Source organism: Malurus melanocephalus, unplaced genomic scaffold (genome assembly GCF_030028575.1).
Source record: "Malurus melanocephalus ecotype Western Australia unplaced genomic scaffold, MMel_1.1 scaffold_713, whole genome shotgun sequence".
In the NCBI taxonomy this organism is placed as follows: domain Eukaryota; kingdom Metazoa; phylum Chordata; class Aves; order Passeriformes; family Maluridae; genus Malurus; species Malurus melanocephalus.
The window spans coordinates 226272-248365 of NW_026623945.1; the positions used below are offsets into that span (position 1 = coordinate 226272).

Below are 22094 nucleotides of genomic sequence, written 5' to 3' on the forward strand. Positions count from 1 at the left end.
AACTCACCTTGGCTGTCCAAGCCCATTTACTCCAGGGATAACAGTTCCCAGGCAAAAACTGGGGAAGGCAGACACCAGCACTGCCAGGGTCCAGCACAAGGCTCTGCAGGCTGGAAAGGCCAGAAAAAATGACCCCAGTGCTTGGGAGATGGGACCTTCTCCACACCTCTGCTCTCYATTCCTGTTAGAAGATGGGAGTAAYGACAGCACCTTGGGTAAAAGCTGATGGGGCATCTGTAAGAGCACAAACCAACACGAGCCACTCACACCAGTGCCCAGCACAGAGGATGAGGCTCAACCATCAACGTGCTGTTCTTTTACAGAGAAAACAACATGCAGTGGGAGACTTKGGAGGAAAATAGAGATTTTGCCATTTCCCTCTGCCAGATAACTCTGGTTACCTAGGAACAGACACTTCTCCGATGCGGCCAGTTCTCCTCATCAAGCACAGGATGAGCATTTATTGTCTTGTGATCAGGAGAAAAACACAAACAGAACCCAGAGCTCCGGGGGTGACACGAAACATCGCACACAGACACGCCACGTGAYGCCCGACCACACCAGGAGCCAGGGCCAGGTTAATGGTGTTAAGAACTCTTAGAAACCTAATGTAAACATTTAAAAACATACAGAGGAGTCCACAAAAAAAAAAAAAATAAGCCACGGTTGTTCAGGCAGCGTGTTGGGTCAACTTTCTGGAATTACGGTTTCTGGCATTGAAGAGGAGGAGGGGGATGAGATGGCAGATCCCACCTGGAGGTRCACTGAGCTCCAGAGGGATCTCAGGCAGTGCAGGCTGAGAGAGGGTGATTTTGATGTCCAGCTCCAATTTGGGTGCTCCCAGGCACCCCCTGTCCTTGTATCAAGCATTTCCAGTGGGACAGGGTGGGTGCCCCAACAGCCCCCTGATTATCCAAGGGGAAAATCCCAAAGAGAAGCAGGATATGGAGCCCCCAGCAACACTTCTCCTCTTGGYTCCTTCGAAACCTCCAACCTGATGCACTAAAATGGGGCAGGTAGCAAATGGTTCTGAAGAATTTTGGCAAGAGGCTGAGGATGGCGAGGGACTGGACCGAGGGACACGGGTGCACCATGCCCTGGCTCCCAAGGGTGGCCAATCCCCCCTTCAGCCCCGTGGTGCGTCCATCKTATTTCCAGGGAGTCAACTTTTCCAGGCAGTTCTTTCCTCGCTCCGATGGCAAGCGACAGAGAACACTTAAAATTACACTTGACACAAGACAAAGGCACCTAAAAGCTTCACAAYGCCATCAGGCTGTGTTCTGTTAAGAAGGCTCCAAGAGCTCATCCTCCCAAGCACTCTCCAGGAAAATCCCCTGGTGTTGGGAACACATTCCGTGTCCCAGAGCCAGCGGGGGGCTGCTCCTGCAGCAGGGGGTCAGTGTGGCTTGTAAACGGAAATTCAGGGAGGCTCTGCTCTCCCATCTGGGGGTGCTTTTGCTTTGGCCCTGGTAACACAGGGGTCGTGCAGACTCCAGGCTGTGCTTCCCTTATTATTTACAGCRTGACACAGGACGAGTTAATAGGGAAACAAGGAATTCTGCAGGGGGGAGGGGGAAGCGGGAGCTCTCCTCCATGAACTGTGATTTCATTAGGTAAGGCACATGTAGAGAAAAATCTTCAAAAGATCACTTGCAAATCAATTCCACCTAGCTAGGACTGTGTCCCTGTCCCTTTCCAKGAACCAGTTTTGTTTTCCAGTTGCTCAGGGTGAATTTGGAGTGACCCCATCGACAGCCTGTCAAGGCACCTTAGGGTGCCCGAGCCCTCCCACAATCTCCCAAATGGAGCACTCTGGATCACTGGCCAAAACTTTGAGAGCCMAAGACTTGTAACACTCACTCCCTGTAAAAATAATGGGAACTGACCTCCCAGTTTGGACAGGTTGAAAAAAATTCACAGCAGGCTGTCAAGGGGGAAAAGGAAACCGCAGCCTTTGCTGCCTGGATCACTGTAGGACACAGGGAATTGGATGGCTCAGGCACGGAGTGGAGATGAATGACAAGGTGGAGGATAATTTCAGGGAAAACAATCCCTCTCAACAGCTTCATCCTCCCTTCAGCTGATCCTTRGAGAAAGACAGGAATCTCTGTCTCATGGAAGTGCTGCAGAGCCAACAGCAGCCATGAGGACTGAATAGCTTCCCTCAGTCTCCCAGCCCCCACCATAATGTTTGGAGTTCAACTACACCAGCAGAAGGCAGAATTAAACTATTCATTGTAACAGAATCATTTCCAAACCACACTGGGGCCCCAGCACTGAGATCAATCATTATCTTGCATCYGGCTCCTGGCTGGGAACCCAGGGAAAAGTGTCCCAACAGAACAAGGTGTGTCCAGTGGGACATTCCTGGGGCCAGCACAAAACCCTGCTGGAAGTTACACGGTGGGGAGATCTCGTGCTGAGCCCCTGTACCAGGGTGAGCATCACAAGGCCCAGTGGCAGCTCTGCACTGCTTTCCACTGGGTTTTGTTTCAGGCTTTAGCGAGCAATCATGAACCGAAGGAGATGAATCTGCACCTTTGGAACACACAGATCCRGCAAGAGGTTTTGGCAGCGGGGAAAGCAAGATCTGTAGCATCACAACAGTCTGAGCCAGGCAAATGAGGACTCTTGGGGACTTCACATCCGAGGACTCACCCAGGGCACGTTCTGTTACCTGCAGGGATCCTCTTTAGGGAGGGTGGAGGTTTCACAAATCACTTCAGTGTCACCAGTACCAAATAATTTAAGTGCTGCATTTCCCTTAAGAGTGAGAAATTCCACATTATTCATCCGGGAGAGTAAACATCAGGTGCTACGAATGCTCTGATCGCATTTGTGCTGTGCATTCCATGGAAGCYGAGCAGGAGCAGGAGCAGCTGTGGTAGTGTTGCCATTGCAGGGAAGGTCAGGAGAGGATTCCCTCAAGCAAGGGCAGTGAAGGGTTTGTTCCTCAGTCTGGAACGAGGCAAATACTGGTGACTCAAGGCAAACAAAAAGCTTTCTGCCATGGCCGTGCAGTGCAGCGGAGGTGGGGAGGGCTGAGAGAACGGATGTTCTGCAGGGATCAGGAGACAAGAACCAGAAAGGTCCCCGAGATGAGTGGGGAGCTTGWGGGGGGAATGCAAATGATCTTTTCCGATAATAAGAATAAAAAGACCAAAAAGGAGAGAATCCAGGCAGTTTGCAGCTGCTGCTGCTTAAGGCCATTGGTTTCCAGAGGGGTAGTTGGGCACTGTGGGATACTCTGGCAGGCTGTTCCCAGAAAAATTGCTGTACTGGGCCTCCCTGCTGGGGGGGTTCCTCCAYGCGCCGCTGTTCCACTCGTCCTGAGCCTTCTGGAAGCTTCCACCACCCCCTCGGTAGATTTTATGTACCTAATGGATGAAAGGGAGGACAAGAGGAGAGTCAGCACCAGGAGCCCAGAGCTGTGCCCTTGCAGGGCCATTTGGGAACAGGATTGTGGCTTTGTTCCTCTCTCTGTAAAGAGCTGGATGTCTGAAGAGCAAAAGCATGAAAAATGCAGTAATGCAGTGAACAGAGGTACAGAGAGAGAATATCATCCCAAAACTGGAACCCATTCCAGCTGCATGCCTGGGATTCAGGTGGGGGATCTCACAGCAAGGCAGCCAGCCCAGGCCAGGGAGCTGAAACCTCTCCGACACAGGCACSACTGTGTCCACAGGGCTTCTGTTTTCCCTGTCTGCCAAAGCCTTCCAGACCCCCTACAGCAAATCCTTCCTTCTGCAGAGACCCACTGCCCACCCTGGCACCTGGTCCCCACTGCAGATGCTTTGCCACTGACCATCCCAAGGAGCAACAAATCATGGAGTCACAGAATCACTGAGGTTGGAAAAGACCTCTATGACTACCAAGTCCAACCATCAGCCCAGCTTCACCATCAAGTTCACCACTAACCCATGTCCCCAGGGGCCACACCAACACATTTTTTGAACACTTTCAGGGATGGTGATTCCACCACAACCATGGCCAGCCTATTCCAGTGCTTGACAACCCTTTCTGTGCAAATGTTTCCTAATATCCAATCCAAACCTCCCCGCTTCACGCAGCCTGGAGTTGCTCCACATGAAGCTTGCTTTGCGTGACATAAAGCAACATCACCGCATGCCATGGTGACAATTGCCAGCCTGAGCTGTCTTGTGCTGTCTGGATTTGTCCTCCAGAAACTCTGAGAGACATCGACTGACTGCACTGTGCAACCTTTCAAAGCAGTGATGATGGCTTGTGGTGGCTGCTGAGCTGCCTCTTCACATTATTGTGATACACAGCGGGGATATTCCAAGTTGGAGAGGATCTGAAGAAACCCAGAATCCCATAATGGTTTGGGCTTRAAGGAACCTTAAATCTCATCTCATTCCACCCCCCTGCCACGGGTAGGGACACCCTCCACTAGAAGAACCTACCCTTAAAATGCAGATGAGCATCGCAACCGCTGACATGGTGAACATGATGGCAGGGAACAGCATGAACACAGCAGCTGCCACGTTGGTGCTGAAGAAGGTGATGGCTGCCAACCATCCACTGGAAGGAACAGAAAGAGAGAAACATTATAATCTGCTTTTTAAAGTGTGCTTGTTATCAGAAAAACTGTTACTTGCTTMTAAGGCCCCAGCACAGGGTGCCCAGGGCAGTTGTGGCTGCCCCTGGATCCCTGGCAGTGCCCAAGGCCAGGTTGGACAGRGCTTGGAGCACCCTGGGACAGTGGGAGGTGTCCCTGCCATGGCAGGGGGTGGCACTGGACGGGCTTTAACATCTCTTCCAACTCAAACCATTCTCTGTTTCTGTGACTCACAACCCAGAAATTACAAGGCAGCTTTGAAGCTCTTGAAAAGGAAATGAACAATGCAGACAATGGACAGAATTCAATGCAGGTATTTCTCCCAGATCTTAACTCTCACTTGCCAGCATCCTTCACTAATCCACTATTAAAGCTTTAAGGGACAGCCAGCTGCATGAAGTTTGGGAAGATTTACTCCCAAGGTGCTTTTGGTCGTGTATGTAGAGAACAGAACAGGGAYCAGCAAACACCAAGGTCCTGTGAGTTCCACTCCATCTCCTTTCCTTTGCTGACAAAAACTAGGTGAGACATCAGCAGCTCTGAAAACAGAGAGTTACACGGAGTGCTAAGACTTTCCATTACTTGTTGTTTCAGCAGGAATTRCTCTCAGGTCTTTAGAGACAGGAAGTGAAAATGCCAAACAATTATAAGATAACCAGGGACAGACACTAACAGGCTCTCATTTATTTTAGGAGAACTCTCAGAGCACTCCTCATAGGCCAGCAGTGAGTCACCACTGTGCTCACCGTGTGCTGCCAACACCGAGGGCAGAGCTGGGCTGATGTGGGCTGGTTAAATGGTGAAAGGAATGGACACTGAGGGAAGAGGCTACAAAAACCAACCAGGGGGAAATCACAGAATGGTTTGGGTTGGAAGGGACATTAAAGCCCACYCAGTTCCCACAGCAGGGACACCTTCCACTAGACCWGGCTGCTCTGAGTCTCATCCAACCCAGCCCCGACTTCTGCCAACACAGCAATGAAACCTGAACTGTGCCCCCCAAGAGCAGATATATCTGTGCCACTGGGGGAAATCACAAAGCTTCTTCCTCTCCACCCATCAGGCTCCCATCAGCTTCTCCAAGGCYGTGGAAAGGAATGTTCCCGCTTACCACGCTCCCCATCCGGAGAAGCCGATGGCCTGCAGCACYGTGAGGAGGAACTGCGCCCCGAAGATGAAGAAAAAGGCCATGAAATTAAAGGAGCTGTCYGACCTGTGGAGGAAGAGAGACAGTCAGGGGGGCACTGGCACCTTGTGCTGCCTCACACCCGTGTGTGACCCCACCACCACATTCCAGCCCTCCGCAGTGGTGACTCCAGAGGGATCCCTCTGAGCTGGGGAGGCTTCTCCCCCTTCCCTGGCAGTGAGAGCACACAGCTCCATGACTCAGCAGCACAGATTGTCTCCCAATAACCTGGCTCCTGCAGTGGCTCTCCCCAAAGAATTGCATTGTATGATGACACACGGGGAGAGGCGGAGGGACACGAGTCTCCTACACAGAGTCTGAATCATTCTCTGACCAAACATCAGCCCAKCCTGACACCTGCCCAGCTCATTCCCTGACAGGGAGGCACACAGGGGCCAGGCAGAGCTTGTCCATACACTAAAAGTGATCACTGAGCATGAGAATTCCAGCTGGGAATATTGCAGTGTCTGCTTGTCATCATGCTCACACATGGAAACAATGATAATGGTAAATAATCCAGCATTGGGACCCAACRGGAGGGAACACAGCCATGGGAGAGKTGGGTGGGAAAGCAGAGGCACACTTCCCATCTCTGCAGGCTCCCCACCCTCAGGAGGTGCAGGGGAGCCCCCTGAGTTTATTCAGGATGCACATGACCCCAAGCAAGAGCTGACCAGGGACAATCCCTGTCTCTGTCATGGGTGCACTGGGGGCCAGCACTGCCCTGCCATAGTTTGGGCTCTGCCACAACACATYTTCCTCCCAACAAACCAGCTACATCAGGCACATCCACAGTTTCTCAAACTATCATTTTTCATTACACTAATGATCCCCATACTCTCAGGAACTCAAAGGGCCAATAATTGTTCTACAGATCTACACAAAACACTTCAGGTGCTAATGAGGYACTTTGGTGCAAACGGGAGTTTACAAAAGAGCTCCAATCACTGCCAGCTCCTGCTTAAACCCTGAAAGTATTTAAATGTGTATTATTTTAATTATGTTAACACTTGTTAGTATTATAATTGTAGCCCCTGATGCCTAGGGAGGAGATGAGGGAGGTGAGACACGTGGAGAAGCCTCGAGCCAGTTCATCAGAGCCACCCATGTTGGTCTGAGCGTCTGTCAGCACCCAAATGGTGGCTGTGGAAGATTTGTCATCCTTGAGTATCCTCCCAATCCCACCCTTCAAATACCACCTCAGAGCACAGCAATGTGAAAGAAATACTTTAGGCAGGGCCTGCTGACAGTGGTGCCTGTCAGAATCCAATTAACAAGGATTAGGCTCCAGGCTGAGCCTTCAAACAGACTCTTGCAACTCCGACCTGAAGTGGCTGGAAGAGTCTTCATTTGAAAGGATCTGCAGGAATTAGTAAGGATACAGAGAAAAGGTGATTTCTCATCCAGCTTTCTGGTGCAGATTTGCTACAGCTTTGCCCTAGCGCCAAAGCTCTGCAGCTAATTTAATTTGGGATGCAGTGGGATGACAAAGGTTTTACGGAAGCATTCTTGCAGGACAGGGTGCCAGCACTGAAGGGTGGCCTCCTCCACAATAAATGGGTCTGATTTTGCCTCTGGAATCACTRTTTGTGGTGATCCCAACAGCGCTGCCCCTCTGCAGAGATTTCCACGCCTGTTCCCAACTGCTGTCCCAGGGGATGGTCCCTGTGCTCCCCATTCTGGCCCTGGGGTTGAGTCTTTATTTAACTGCACAGAACAACCTCGGGGACCTCTCAGCATTCACTGCATAAACACATCCAAACAACATTCAGGGAATAATGAGAAACGGCCCTTGTGGAGCCCGGGGGAGGTCAGCAGGGAGGAGTAATTTTTCCCAGACTTTAGCATGGAAATTCCTCTTTGAACAGAGCTCCAGCACTCGGAGGCCCTGGGGCTTCTGAGCTCAGGATAGGGACAAACTTCAGTCCCAGAGGGCAAGAGTTCAGAGCTGGGATTTTCAGGTCATTTAGAACCTTGAGACAAATCCCACCCTCCTGTTTCCATCAGCAATGAGCCTCCCTGCACTCCACAATGCCACTGGTGATTTAGCAGTACCTGCCCAGTACCTGCCCAGTTAATTTAGAACTTTGACACAAATCCCACCCTCCTGTTTCCATCAGCAATGAGCCTCCCTTCACTCCACAATGCCACTGGTGATTTAGCAGTACCTGCCCAGCAGCTGTGGGCACACAAAGCATCAATTCAGAATTTCAACAATTAATTTATCATGTGCTAAACAGGCAGGACTCACCTGCCACCTCCCATTTCCATCAGCTGCTTGTGCTGTTACCCAAACCAGCTCATAACAGAGTCTRGTGAATAACCAAAATCCAGAGTATTCAACCAGAAAGAGCTTCACCTTCAGAGGGYAAACCCCTGAGTGGTGAGTGGGGCTGTGGTGGTGACACTGGGCAGGTCCCTCCTCTCCCTGGGCCAGGCTGGGAAATGCTCAGGGCCCTTCCAGCTCTGCCAGGCTTTACACATTAATGTTTGAGTGATGCCTCATGGCCCACAGCAAATGCAAATGATTATTAATTAAAGCAAAAATGTAGGATGGCTTTAAATATTTGTGGAGTTGCAGAAGGACTGACTCCAGGGAGCTGCTTTTATCCAAAAAGCTAAGCAGACAAGCTGTAGAGTAGCTGGAGACACAAATCAGAAGAGTTCTCAAAAACTAATAACTTAATAGTCTTCCATCAAAAAAAGCCTCAATGAAGCTTTACCAAATTAGCACGTATTTTAATGCTGCACTGAGATGAGGGTGCTGCTAAGTTTGAGATATTTAAGTAAAATATGGATTTTAACCCCAGAGAGGTGGCAAACTGCTCACCTCCAATTTTAGGTCACTTATTTAATTATGAACCGTCAGTCCTGTATCTAGCATTTAAAAGTAGTCACATTCTTCTTCATTTTGAAAGTAAACAAGACATCCAGACATCGAGTCCTTCATTTTTATCCCAACCACAGAGATCTCCCCAGGAGCACCTCCCCAATAACAACTGGAAAACCTTCCAGAGCAAACTGGACCAGAAGCACCTCCTGGGCTCCCACTCACCGAAAAGCTTTGTAGGCAGGTCGGAACCAGCAGACGTAGCCACAGGGGCTGAAGAGGATCAGCCAGAGGATGGCCAGGCCAAAGTTGACCCCRTAGCCTCCCCCGATCCACCAGGCCAGGCAGGCGATGAGGTTCACGGCCAGCGTGATGCAGTAAACTGGGGAGAGGGCACAGGAGACAGCGTGGGGTGGGGCAGTTTCAGGACTTCACCAGAAAAGGAAACAAAAGTTAATGGCTGGAGCTGTGTCAGGGCTTGGGAGGGATCTCAGGGAAAGGTTCTTCTGTCCCCAGAGGGTGCTGGCACTGCCCAGGCTCCCCAGGGAAAGGTTCTTCTGTCCCCAGAGGGTGCTGGCACTGCCCAGGCTCCCCAGGGAATGGTCCCGGCCCCGAGGCTGCCAGAGCTGCAGGAGCRTTTGGACAGCGCTGCCAGGGATGAACAGGGTGGGGATTTTGGGGGGTCTGGGCAGAGCCAGGGTTGGGATTGATGATCCCTGGGGGTCCTTTCCCACTCCAGGACTCTGTGAAGCCCCCAGGGTTACAATGGGAAGGGTCCCTGGGGCAGCTGCTCCAAGCAAGGCACAGGTTCCTGTGTCACCCTAAGGTTGGGGGCACAGGCACAGCCAGCTCCAGAGGGATCCCACAGCAGAGGGATGAGGGAACTCTTTTGGGACCTGTCAAAGGATGGAGAGCTTGGGTAGCGACTGATGTGACCAATGCAAGACTCAGGCCAGTGTTATTATGAATTATGAGCGAGGTCCAATGTCCATTTACAGCAAAACCCCTTTGAGAGAGGGGAGGGGGTAACCCCAGCCCTGCCCCCACCTCAGAATGACTCTGTGCTTGCTGGGGCTGCCTCAGGAGCTACCACAGAGCCAGCTCAGTGCCTTGCGGGCTCCCTCTCCACTTCCCTGGGCCTCTGAGGAAGCTGGGAGTCAGCTTGAGGGCTTGGAAATGCTGYCTTGAGCAAGGGGATAAACAAACTCCAATCAGGCTGAGAATACGGGACCATAGGGGTGGCTTAGAGGCCTTTTCACATCCCTGTTCCTGTCACTCGGATAAAAAGGAACGGCTGACAAAGGCCCCCAGCACACAGCAGTGCTGCACTGAGGAGCTGTGTATGAAGGGATGCTGCTCTCCCATTTTTCTGCAGCTCACAGCCCTGGAAAGAGGGTTCAGCCCCATGTCAGGGGCTCCCTGCAGCTCCCCCAGGCTCTGCCAGGGTCAGAAATGCCAGTTCATAAGCTCCAGTTTTGAAAAATTGGTGGTGACTCCTAAAATCCTTTGTGGTAACAACAAGCACAGAGACTSAGGAGGTGGAAGGTGCAAACAGCACAGATCGTCCAGCACAGCCTGGTGCTGAGCTCATGGTGACATCCTGGACCTTGGCCTTGGTTATTCAGGCAAAATTAAATCCCTGAATTTCTCTTCCCCCACTCCAAGGGAATGTGTCCTGCCCGATTTCTGACTCACTGTCCCTGCCGTGGCTCTGCAGCTCATCTGCACATCACTGCCCTGGCCCTGCTGACTCTTCCCTGTGCCCCTGGGCACTGACCCACCTGCCTTCACACAGCCTGGGGGTCCTTAAACAACTGCAAGGTTTTATGGTCATCAAATAATACTGACAGCACAGTCAGGAGAATGAAACCTATACCCAGCTGCTGCTTCTGACCTACACATGGCCTGAGAGGAAAGTAAAATGCTGTTTTACTGCAAAGAAAATGACTTCTGAGTAGCCAACAAAGCTTTAAACATAATGGTTTGGATGTGTCTTAATATTGGGGAGGGAAAAAGAAGATTAGTTATTTAAATTAATTAATTTTAGGTATTTAAGCTACCAGGGTGTGGAYTCCCCATCCCTGGAAGTGTCCAAGKCARGGTTGGRCAGGGCTTGGAGCACCCTGAGACAGTGGAAGGTGTCCCTGCCCATGGCAKGGGGTGGAATGGGATCAGCTTTAAGGTCCTTCCAACCCAAACCATTCTGGGATTCCACAATTCTGTGAAATTTCACTTATACACCAATTAGCTGTATTCTTCCAAACCTTCATTTTCAGAAGCTATTTATTCTCAAAAAGCTATTAATGAAAAAAAAAACCCAACTAAACAACACAGAGCCAAGAGCATCCATAAAGTTTTAAGGAACTTTTGGCTCTCCCAGTGCCTCAGGCCAGAGTTTGTTCTCCAGCAGTGGGAGCTCTGGTACAGCCTTCCCCAAACCTCCCTCCACCTTAATCCAGCRCTCACATCCAATTAAAGTAATGAGCAATCACCCTTCCACCAACCACTTGTGTGTTTCTACTTTTCCAAACCGGCTTTTTCTTGTTTACCTCCTTCCCTTTATGTGCCTCTCTCCATCCCACGCCAAAAAAAAAAAAAAATCAGGGAGACCCCGAAAGAAGCGCTCTGCAAATGGAAATGTGAGACTCCTGGTGCAGATGGCAGCTCTCCTGGCCATGCCCAAATCCCTGGCTCCTTTCCAGGCTGCCATTAACTCGACTGAGGGACTCTTTGTTTTGGGAGAGGGGAGGACAAAGGAGGCTTTACAGCTTCCACATCGCACCAGTGAGTCTGGAGGGACAGGCAGCTTCTTCAGGCAAGAAAATTACAGAGCTCATTGCAGCGGCTCCACATAACCAAAGAACAATGRAGCCATGGATTATGCCATTATTTATGCACACAAATCTCTCTCCTACACACATCCCGTGCATCTGGAATAAAAGCCACGCCACCAAATGCAGAGCTGGCAGAAAACAAGCTTTTCCTTCAGCGAGAAGGGTAAAGAGGATGACAAGCATTCGGGGAAAAAAAGATAAGCAGGGCAAAAAGATTCTTAATCTTCCAAAGCGTTCCCTGTGGTTTCCTAGGCCTGCCACACCGATTTCATTCCTTGCAGAAGAATGGTCAATTCTCATTCCTGGTTTCTGAATGGCTGAGGCAAACAACAGGAGCCCAGGGCCTGTTCACACAGGCTATCAGCACATCAGCAGCTGGGACAGAGGATCAGCTCCCARCTCCAGCAGGATGGGGGATGTGTGGGGGGCTGTGGATAGCTAGGGAAGAGCCAGCATGCAGCCAGAAGACACTGCTTCCATTGGGAAAGGAAATCTGGGGATAAGAAGGAATTTTTGTCTTCCTAGAGTGAGGTGGGGAGCCAGGTAGCAGCAAATGGGCCACACTGATTCTGTCTGAAATTCTCCTTTTCCACTTACCTTAGGGGAATTGGGAATTGCCTTAAGGTGGCTATTTTTGGGAGTTCATTTGGGCTCACAAAAAGGATGGAGAGGGACTTTGGAGAAGGGCATGRAGGGACAGGACAAGRGGGAATGGCTCCCAGTGCCAAAGGGCAGGAATAAATGGGATATTGGGAAGGAATTGTTCCCTGGGAGGGTGGGCAGGGGCTGGGATGGATTTCCCAGAGCAGCTGTGGCTGCCCCTGGATCCCTGACAGTGCCCAAGGCCAGGTTGGACAGGGTTGGAGCACCCTGGGACAATGGGAGATGTCCCTGCCATGGCAGGGGTGGGATGGGATGAGCTTTAAGGTCMCTTCCCAAACTATTCTGGAATTCTGTGATCGTTTGACGTTAATAAAGGTCTGCTTTTTCCTCTTCAAATTTCCTAACAGACATTTCCAGTACTGATACTCTCCTTTCTTCAAGGATTCAAGGCACAGCAGCTTCAAACTCAGGCATAAATTTATATTAGAGTATTCTAAAGGGAATCATTACTCCTCATCAACAAATTGCAGTGAAACTTTAAAGCACAGAAGTCATTGAGGTCTACAGGTTTTTACTACACAAATACCTTTTTCCAGCATAGGATTTTTTTATTCAACTTACAGATCCACACATGATAGATTCTCTTCACCAGGAACTGGTAATCGATGGGGATTTCATCAGCAAAATTCTGGTAGAAACATGGTTTCAGAGGGATGAACTTGGGGAGCGGYGGGAAGTTATTCACCTTTTCTGGAACACAGAACACAGATTTCAGCTGGGAGCAGGAATTTGTCACATCCTCCACACCTTCCCAACAGMGCTGCATGGATGCCAAAGATTTTGGTTTTCTTCCTCAGCAGTGGACAGGACATTTATTCTACTGTCTGCAAGGCTGAGGGAGGGGAATAGGAACAAGTTAATAAACACCATGTGGATTTAACACTTTTACACATTGGTGTGARGTTGTGTGAAAGGTGCTGCAMRAWWAAAAAAACCTAAAATAAGCTCCAGRATGAGCTTCCTCAGGAAGAGGGAGGTGTCAGCAACATCTGGGGGAAACAGCTGCACAGAGGTGTTCAGTTATAACCTTTCAGAAATCCATAACAAGAGGAAAAAAAGGCTGCTGAGTGTCCAGACAAGCAGATTTACCTTCAGCCACAGCTGGGAGCAGGAGCACGTCCTGGCCATGGGTCAGGCCTTAGGACCTGCAGTAGCCTGGGACAACACAGGAGGAAGCCTGAATGCATCTCCAAACTGGAATTCTGTACCCTGGTACCATCCAGTGCAGGGAAGAAAGTCAGATTTTGGAAAGGAATTGTTCCTTGGGAGGGTGGGAAGGCCCTGGCACAGGGTGCCCAGAGCAGCTGTGGCTGCCCCTGGATCCCTGGCAGTGCCCAAGGCCAGGCTGGACATTGGGGCTGGGAGCAGCCTGGGACAGTGGGAGGTGTCCCTGCATGGCAGGGGTGGCACTGGGTAGGTTTTAACATCCCTTCCAACCCAAACCATTCGGTGATTCCATGTCAGGGATGATCTTGTTTTGAAAACTCCCATGATTTTTAATGGAAAAAGGGCACATTCAAGTTTTTCCTGCAAGGTTAAACCCTAGGGAAAAGAAAAAAAAAAGAAAAGAAAAAAAGAAAAAGCTTTGCATTCAGAGACAATAAATCAGCAAATGCTGCCAAAAGCTATATGGCGAAGAAAASTCTACCTTGGGAAGAATTTCTGTTTTCAAATCAAGTAATTAAATGCCTAAACCCTGTGCTGCTGTCAGCTCCCGGATTTGTCTGTGTGTGCCTRGATGTGTGCTCCTACATGTTCGGGAATGTTTGCTCTTGCCTTCCAGAGCTGATTAAAGTTTGATTCCAGGGCATTGTGACTAATTGTCTCTAGCCTCCTTCAGCCCCAGTAAACAGAATTAAAAACAACCAGAGGAAGAGATGAAGAATGTCCTGGGAAAACCTCCAAATGGCGCAGGAGACGAGAGGAAATGTCTGAACAAGAACTGTCAGCACAAGAGTTCCCCTTCTCTTCCCATTATCTCCGGCTGAGGAGACATTTTGCAGGAGCAGCTCCTCAGCTCTGTTTGAAGGTTGGCAGGGAAGAGCCTGGAGCTGCAGCCAGGCTTTAGGAAGGAAAAGGCTTTTCCCTCGTGCATATTTTCACACAGAAAAGATGGTGAGAACACCCACTGGGAACACATCAGAAGTAGCTACAGAATAATGTCTGAAGTCACCAGCTCAATTTGACTTCTCCTGATAAAACAAACATGAAATCTTCTGCCCCTCCTCACCMATCCTCCTTCAACCCATTTTAGATTCATTCAGATGCTCTCTGAGCTGGTTTGAGTTACTGGTTAACATCACTGCTGASTCCATCCCATGGAGAGCTGATGGACCACGGATGTTTTCAAAGTCCACAGGAATTTGGACTCCTTAGCATMAWTTTTTTGTTTGCTGTAAACACCTAATGGGATTTCTCCAGCACACTGTGTCCCTGCAGCCTAGAAAGGGATTGAACAATGCTGGATCAAGGGAAAGCGGGGGGACAGAACWCTTAAAAGCTGAAGGGACAGGTCTCTAGGGAGGCCAGTATGACCAAGATTAATCAAACACATTAAAAGCAGATTCTCAGACAATTAATTGTTTTTCTGAGGGAGGAGGAAATTTTTGTTCTGTCCCTCTTCAACAGCTGAAGCTGCAGATTGTTCCTTTGGTTCTGCTCTCTCCCATTTTCTGCCATGGACAGCAGASCTGCTGCCAGCTCCCACGTGGTGGGGCCAAAACTAACCAGCCACTGCAGTTTGTCATTTTTTCAACCTCATAAAACGGTCCAAACACCCCCACAATTGTTTGCTAGGTACACAAAGCTGGGGATTACACCTCTTTCCTGCTGCTGCCCAGCTGCTGACCACCTCCTCCCACCCAGAGACCCTGCAGTTCCCAGCTGTTCTGGGTTACTGCTGAAATGAAACAAAATAAATCAAATGAAAATATCCCCTTTCATGTCTGACTGCAGAGCTTGGAGCGCAGGGATCGACACATCAGATCAGCAAACACAGCCCCTGCTTTCAAAAACCAAACTGCATCACCCATGAGCAGCAGCTGGAGGCAAGTTCCAGACTTGTTCTTACCTTAAAAAAGCTGGAATTTTGTTACTACTTTCACTACAAGTAAAATTCAGATGGATTAATATCAATACCACAGCCAGGAATGCTGTGGAAAGCCTCTGTAAGGAATGAATTATTCTCATGTACTTTTTAACGAATAAATTCCACCCTTATCCAACTTTCAAGGAAGTCACACCTGAGCCTTTATCACTTGAGCAGAAACCTCAGGTCACAGCCTCAGGACACTGCAGGAAAGTGAAGGTGACCAAGGCAAGAGAAGCAGCTGAAGGGGTCACCAAGGTCTTGGGAAGGGACACAGGTCACATTCCTGACACGTTACAGCAACCACAGCATCATGAACAACACTGTGTGAAACCACTCTCCCCACCTGCCATATCTGAGGTGCTCTTACCTGCCATTTCTGTCACTTGTGTTCCCTGGTGAGGCTTCAGACAGAGCAATAGATCTGTTGGAGAATGAAAACCAGGTCAGCACATGTCACTGACCAGTACCCAGAGAACMTTCTGGAACTGGGAGCATTCCCAGTGTGTGACAAAAAAGAGCCCAGGGTTCCCACTGCAAACCACTCATGTCCAATCACCCAAAGCAGGAAGGCTGGACCCTCACAGAAAGGATCCTGATTTCTCTTTGTTCAGAGGAAGCTCTGGCAGCACCTCATTCAGCCATTTGGAAGGTTTRTATCCTCCAGCAGCACAAAATGTGCTGTTGGCACTCACTGGCAAAGGCTGAGGATGCTCAGAGAGCCCCTGCCAGAACACCTGCAGTTTCCAGGGGCAGCCACCCAGGTGAGGGTGGGACCAGCAGAGCTCATACTTTGGAAAAAAAATGTGTAGAGCTCACCAGACTTAATGCCTCATTTAGGTGTTGAGATGATTTGTTGGCTCCTGGCTCCCCGTGGTCCTCCCCAACTCCTGGAACAAACAGATAATCCCTGTTAGCTGGGCACTAAACTCCTGCTTCACAAAAAAATAATCAGCTGCTACCAAACCCAACACCCCTCATCATTTTAGAAATTCTGCACAAACGCAGATTCATTCTTTCTGTTACCACCCCTGAGCGTGGCTTTAACTCTGGCAGAAGCAAATCCTGGGAAGTTTATCCAGCATCAGCCCTGTTGCTGATTTTGGCAGAGCTGATCCCACAGATGAAAGACACACAGAAGTCTTTGCTGAGCTTTAATTCCACCCCTTCCTCAAGGATAAAAACACCGTGTGTCCCTACCTGCAAATTGCAGAATGGAAACAYACAACATGCAAATCAACCCTGCAAAGCAGCACTGTGGGGTCTGACAGAAACCATGGCAGTCTAGACTCAAAACTGCCCTAAAAACACCACCAACAGCTGCAGCAGCAGGGTCAGAAGGGGCACACTGTATCCAAATCCCACAGGATTTACAGCAGCTCGTTTCCCTCTCCTGCACCTCCCTGCTATCTCCCAAGCATCCTGGGTAAGGTTTAGAGGCTGCAGTTTTGCACCGGCACAGTTGTTTTTGTGGGGYTSCATYTGCTTTTATTTTCRTTTGAACAATTCTAACCCAGCCTTGCAGACAACAGCACTGGGGTAAGAACCAGATGTACAAGTTTAAAGAAGTCTGCAAAGAGGGGTTTAGAGGCTGCAGAGTTTTGCACCGGCACAGTTATTTTTGTGGGGTTGCAATTGCTTTTATATTCATTTGAACAATTCTAACCCAGCCCTGCAGACAACAGCACTGGGGTAAGAACCAGGGCTGTACAGGCAGCCTGTTCCTCCTCTGCAGAGATGCACAAATTTAAAGAAGTCTGCAAAGAGGGTTTTAGAAGCTGCAGAGTTTTGCACTGGTGCAGTTGTTTTTGTGGGGTTGCATTTGCTTTTATTTTCATTTGAGCAGCTCTAACCCAGCCCTGTAGACAACAGCACTGGGGTGAACCAGAGCTGTACAGCAGCCTGCTCCTCCTCTGCAGAGATGCACAAATTTAAAGAAGTCTGCACAGAACAGAACACRTTCTTTCCTTTGACCAGGCTCACAGAGTATGGACAGGACAGCTCAGGGATCTGTCCCTGTCACAGCTGAGCCCTCCAGGCTGTCTCACAACACCCAGTGCCTGACAGCGTTTTGTAACTGATGGTTTGGAAATGGGAGCTTTTAGCTTGACATTTTTCAAACGTGTGAATAAAAAACAAAGGATGAAGACAGTTGAGAACACCATTAAAACTTCACCCCACCCTTCTGCAGCTGCTCCTGGCTGAGATCTGTAAATTTTGGAGGACAAATGGCCCATGAACACCAGCTATGCTAAAGSACTAAGAGAGAGGAATCTTTTATTGAAAAAATAAGCCTGTGAATAAGGTCCTTCTTCAGGAGAGGATTATTTAGCTGCTGCACTTCAGTGTTGGTGTCCTACAGCTGCAGAGAGGTGCCTGCTCACTGGAAAAGGGATCAGAAGAGAAGACTGAGGGGGACATTCCTGGCTTGACACAGCCAAACAATGGTTTTCCTGTGCTCTCCTCTCAAGATCTCTGGTGCGGTGCTTGTTGAGAGGCTTCAACTCAAATAAATAAATCAAACCCCCAGAGAAAGCAGCTTTCTGGTGATGTGGTGATGCACTCCCTTCTCTTTTCACCCTTCTGTTCTCATCCTTTCCTAAAAAATCTCAGCCACACTTTGGTGCTCTGAAAACAGRGCACATGAAATTGGGATTGTCCTGTGCAGGGCAAGGGATTGGACTCGATGACCCTTTCAAATTCTAGAGATTACAGGATTCTCACACAAAGAAGCTACAATAGAAATTTCTGGAAACTCTCCTCTTCAGCCACCTTTGCTTCCATGAGTAATCTCACTGAAGTTCTGAGACAATAACTGAYTTCCCTACAGAAAGATGTGGTTTGRATCCACAAAGCCRCATTAAGAACAYTTCTTTCTGCAAGGATAAGCATACATGGCCATGTTTTCCATGTTTTACACTGAATAATCATCAGCAAAAAGTGTTGAATCTTCCACTGGTTCAGGGGCACTGAGGCTCCTTCCTGGCCCCTGGTGAAAGGAAAGGGAGCTTCTTCCCCAGAATTTCTTCCCAATACCCAGTGTAACCCTGCCCTCTGTCAGTTTGATGCCATTCCTCCTTGCCCCATCACCACACCCTCCTATAAAGAGTCGCTCTCCAATATGTGTATCAGACCTCTATTCACCTGGGCATTTTCAGTTTAAGTGGGAATAGGTAAAACCCACCACCCTGCACTCCACTGCAGAGATTTTCTCCGTCTATAACCCACTGCTTGTGGAGGGAGGAAAATCCCACACACGCAAAGGAAACTCCGGTGTGAAGTGAACTTCCTTTTTCCACTGTGCTCATCCGTGGTCAATGAATAACTCCAAAGTTCACAGTCCAATGCACATGACTCAGGACTCCACTGGAGACAGTCAGAGCTTTTCTTCACCAGGATCTCGCACACAAAATGCCCTGTGTCAGTTCAAGGRACACCACTTCCCTCTCAAACCAGGACACAAACACAAGCAGTGCTGTTTTTGCAGGCAGACAACAACACGGTTCCTCTGACTCGGACTGCAGYGTAAAACACTCCACCATCTCAGATTAGGGAAAATTTGGTGCAGGAATACCTGTGAGAATCTGCTTTGAGGTGCATTTTGAGTATCACAGATTCTTGGAATATCCTGAGTTAGCAGGGACCCACAAGGATGATCCATTCCAGTTCCTGGTGTTGCAAAGGAGACCCCAACAACCCCACCCTGTTCATCCCTGGCAGCGCTGTCCAAACGCTCCTGCAGCTCTGGCAGCCTCGGGGCCGGGACCATTCCCTGGGGAGCCTGGGCAGTGCCAGCACCCTCTGGGGACAGAAGAATCTTTCCCTGAGATCCATCCCAAGCCCTGACACAGCTCCAGCCGTTCCCTGGGCTCCTGGCCCTGCCCCAGAGCAGAGCTCAGCCCCTGCCCCTCCGCCTCCCCTCGGGAGGAGCTGCAGCCCCCGAGGAGTCTCCCCTCAGTCTCCTCTGCTCCAGCTGAACAAGCCAAGAGCCCTGAGCCGCTCCTCAGACCCTTCCCCAGCTCYGTGTCCCTCCTTTGGCCACTCTCCAACAGCTTTAGATCCTCCTGATCTCGTGGTGCCCAAAGTGCCCCCAACACCCGAGGTGAGGCTGCCCCAGTGCAGAGCAGAGCAGGACAATCCCTCCCTGGCCTGGTACCCCCAGGACACAGTGACCCTTTGGGCTGCCAGGACACACCGGGGACTCTGATCCAACTTAGCACTGACCAGGACCCCCAGATCCCTTCCTGCAGCGCTGCTCTCCAGCCTCTTGTTTCCAGTGTGTCCCTGCATCCAGGGCTGCCCCGGGGCAGGATCCAGCCCTTGCCCTTGGCACATGTCACAGGGCTGGTGGTTGCTCAGCCCTGGTGTTTGTCAGGGACTCTCTGCCTCCCAGGGAGTCAGCAGCTCCTCCCTAATTAGTATCATCAGCAAACTTACTGGCATCCCTTGCACTCCTGCTACTGCATAGGCTACTTCTTAATCCCCTTCTTTATTCTGACCATATCAAGTAGTCAAAAATTTGGTATTTCTCCAGAACCAGAGAAAGGTGGCAGAGAATAACAAAGGCCAAGCCAAAAGATGAGCAGTGACAGGGAAGTGAGAGAGCTGAACTCACTCCTACTTTCCACAAACACACCAAATGGCCTGGGGCATGTCCCCAAGACCAGATTCACAGGAAACTGTCTCCTCTTGTGCCTGCAGATGTCCCAGCCAAACTCAGGAAAGCYCAATATCCTAACCTTTCCATCCAACAAAACMCCCAGTTTCTGAGTCCTTACTTTARGATATTTTCCATAYTGCTTTTATATTTTCATTCTGATTTGATGACTCTTCTYCCAGGTAACAAGTGACAGGACAAGARGAAATKGCCTCTAGTTGTGCCACAGGATGTTCAGGTTGGACATCAGGAGGAATTTCTTTATGGAAAGGGTGCTCAGGTGTTSGCAGGGGCTGCCCAGGGAGGTTTGGAGTGCCCATCCCTGGAGGTGTCCAAGGAAKGCCTGGRTGTRGCACTCAGAGCTCTGGSCTGGGAMCAAGGTGGGATTTGGCACAGGCTGGACTCGATGACCTTTTCCAACCTTAAGGACTCTGATTCTGAGATGCAGCAAGGCCAAGAGCTTCCACACAATCCTGCACTCCAAGTTTTCATCCCCWGCACTTTGCCAAGAGCACACAGAGGGGAGGATCCCAGCACAGAGCAGAGCTGTCCACACTCCCTCATCAACAGGGATTTAACGATGGGAGCGCAAGTGGAATGAGAAACCTGGGCACAACACACATCTGACAGCACTTCAAGATGATCCTTTGGGGAGCATCACCAGCCCACCAGGCTTTCCCCAAGCCAACAGACCCCAGACCTTTAAAAAGAGCCTAAAAGGAACGAGACCCCACAGTAATCCAGGAGATCTAGATTTGAAATCCCCCGGTTCAGCACAGAATCAGCGCAGCCTCCAGTGCTCCCACCACAAGCAAATGCCTTTCTCATAGCCTCCCCAGCTGAATTTGAAGAGAAAGTGGTGGCTCTGCACWGGTTTTAAGACAAAAGGCTGGGTCTGAGCCTCTTCCAGATGCYCAGCTCTTACCAGGAACTTCCCAGAGAGGCCAAGGGCAGCAGCAATCACTCCAAAACAATCAGCTCAGYATTACGAACCCAGAGCTGACAGAGCTTGGCTTTGATGGCATTTCCCCTCCCTCATGCACCACCAGCCCTCACAGGGTGGGACACTGTCCCTGCAGTGACACAGCCAGATAAAAAAAATAACTCCAAAAGCCACCCAGCACAACCAGGGAGAATGGGGAAATGATGGCAGCAGTGCCCTGAGAAAAGGAGCAGGGGATACTGAAGTTCCAAGGGTTATCTCCCTCCCACGTCATTCCAAGATCAGCTCTGAATTCCAGGAGTCTCGTGGCGACTCCTGGCTGTGCAGGGGCTTCTGCTGCCCCATCCTCCCCCATCCTGGAGCTGGGGAGAGAGCAGAATCAGASGCAATTCCCCTCAGGGCTCCCACAGCCTGTTTACTCAGCTGTACCTGCTGCCTCAGCAGGTGGGTAGGAGCCTTAATTTGACTATGCAAAACCCACTGCAGACAAATATTGATTCTGGTACAACCACATCCAGAAGTGAAGTGTGGCYACTCAGGAACAGAAACTCAGAAGGCTCAAAAAGACAGAAAGCACAGAAATACCCATGCTCAGGGCCTGCTCCACACTCTGTCACCTGCTCAGACTGACCTCACACAGAACCGGGCTGCAGACAGCAGCAAAAATGTTAATTAGCCCAGAACAACATTGAAATGCACATAAATCCACCAACTGCTTCATTTCTAACCCACTACTCTCTTCACCACGGGCTCCACAAACGAGTTTCTTGAGAGAGTTACAAAACACCGAGACCAGAATTCAGAAGAGGAAATCAGAAGGGGAAACAAAACCACAACATCCAGGGGAAACGGGAAGGGGAAATAAAACTACAAAACCAGGTGCTGTCTGTCTAGGGCACATCTCCGATAGYCAAACCGCACATATCAGAGAGCTTCACCCTCACAACCCCTGTCACGAACCTCCCCATGGGGACCCCCTGAGCGCTGCCAGCCGTGTCCCCGCGTCCCGGGACGCAAATCCCGGAGAGCCCGGCGGGTGCGGATGGAGCTGGCAGCCCCCGGGGGTGGGGGTCTCACGGCTCCTCCCGCCCGCTGCCCCCGATAGCGGCTGCTCCCACCGGGGCCGCTCCCGATCCCGATCCCTCCCCCGCCAGGGCTGTCCCCGATTCCTCCCCACACAYACGCCGCGTCCCCCCAGACCTGTCCCCGATACCTCCTCAAGCACAGCCCCAGCCCCGGGGGTGCTCCGTTCCCCCTCCCCGGACACCCCCGCTACACCCCCGAGCTGAGGGAGAGTCACTCCCCTCCGCCCCC

General features: G+C 50.3%; 1 protein-coding gene across 1 annotated transcript; it reads right to left on the reverse strand.

Moving 5' to 3' along the window:
• Positions 1 to 427: 427 nt before the first annotated feature.
• On the reverse strand, positions 428 to 20170 carry SCAMP4 (secretory carrier membrane protein 4). Its single transcript, XM_057384511.1, has 8 exons — positions 18755 to 20170; positions 16000 to 16070; positions 15551 to 15604; positions 12654 to 12782; positions 8821 to 8977; positions 5691 to 5792; positions 4425 to 4542; positions 428 to 3377 (listed from the first exon to the last, which is right to left on the reverse strand). Exons 3-8 carry the CDS (start codon positions 15555 to 15557, stop codon positions 3201 to 3203), a joined length of 690 nt encoding a protein of 229 aa, XP_057240494.1. The 5' UTR covers positions 15558 to 15604; positions 16000 to 16070; positions 18755 to 20170; the 3' UTR covers positions 428 to 3200.
• Between the last annotated feature and the right edge of the window lie 1924 nt (positions 20171 to 22094).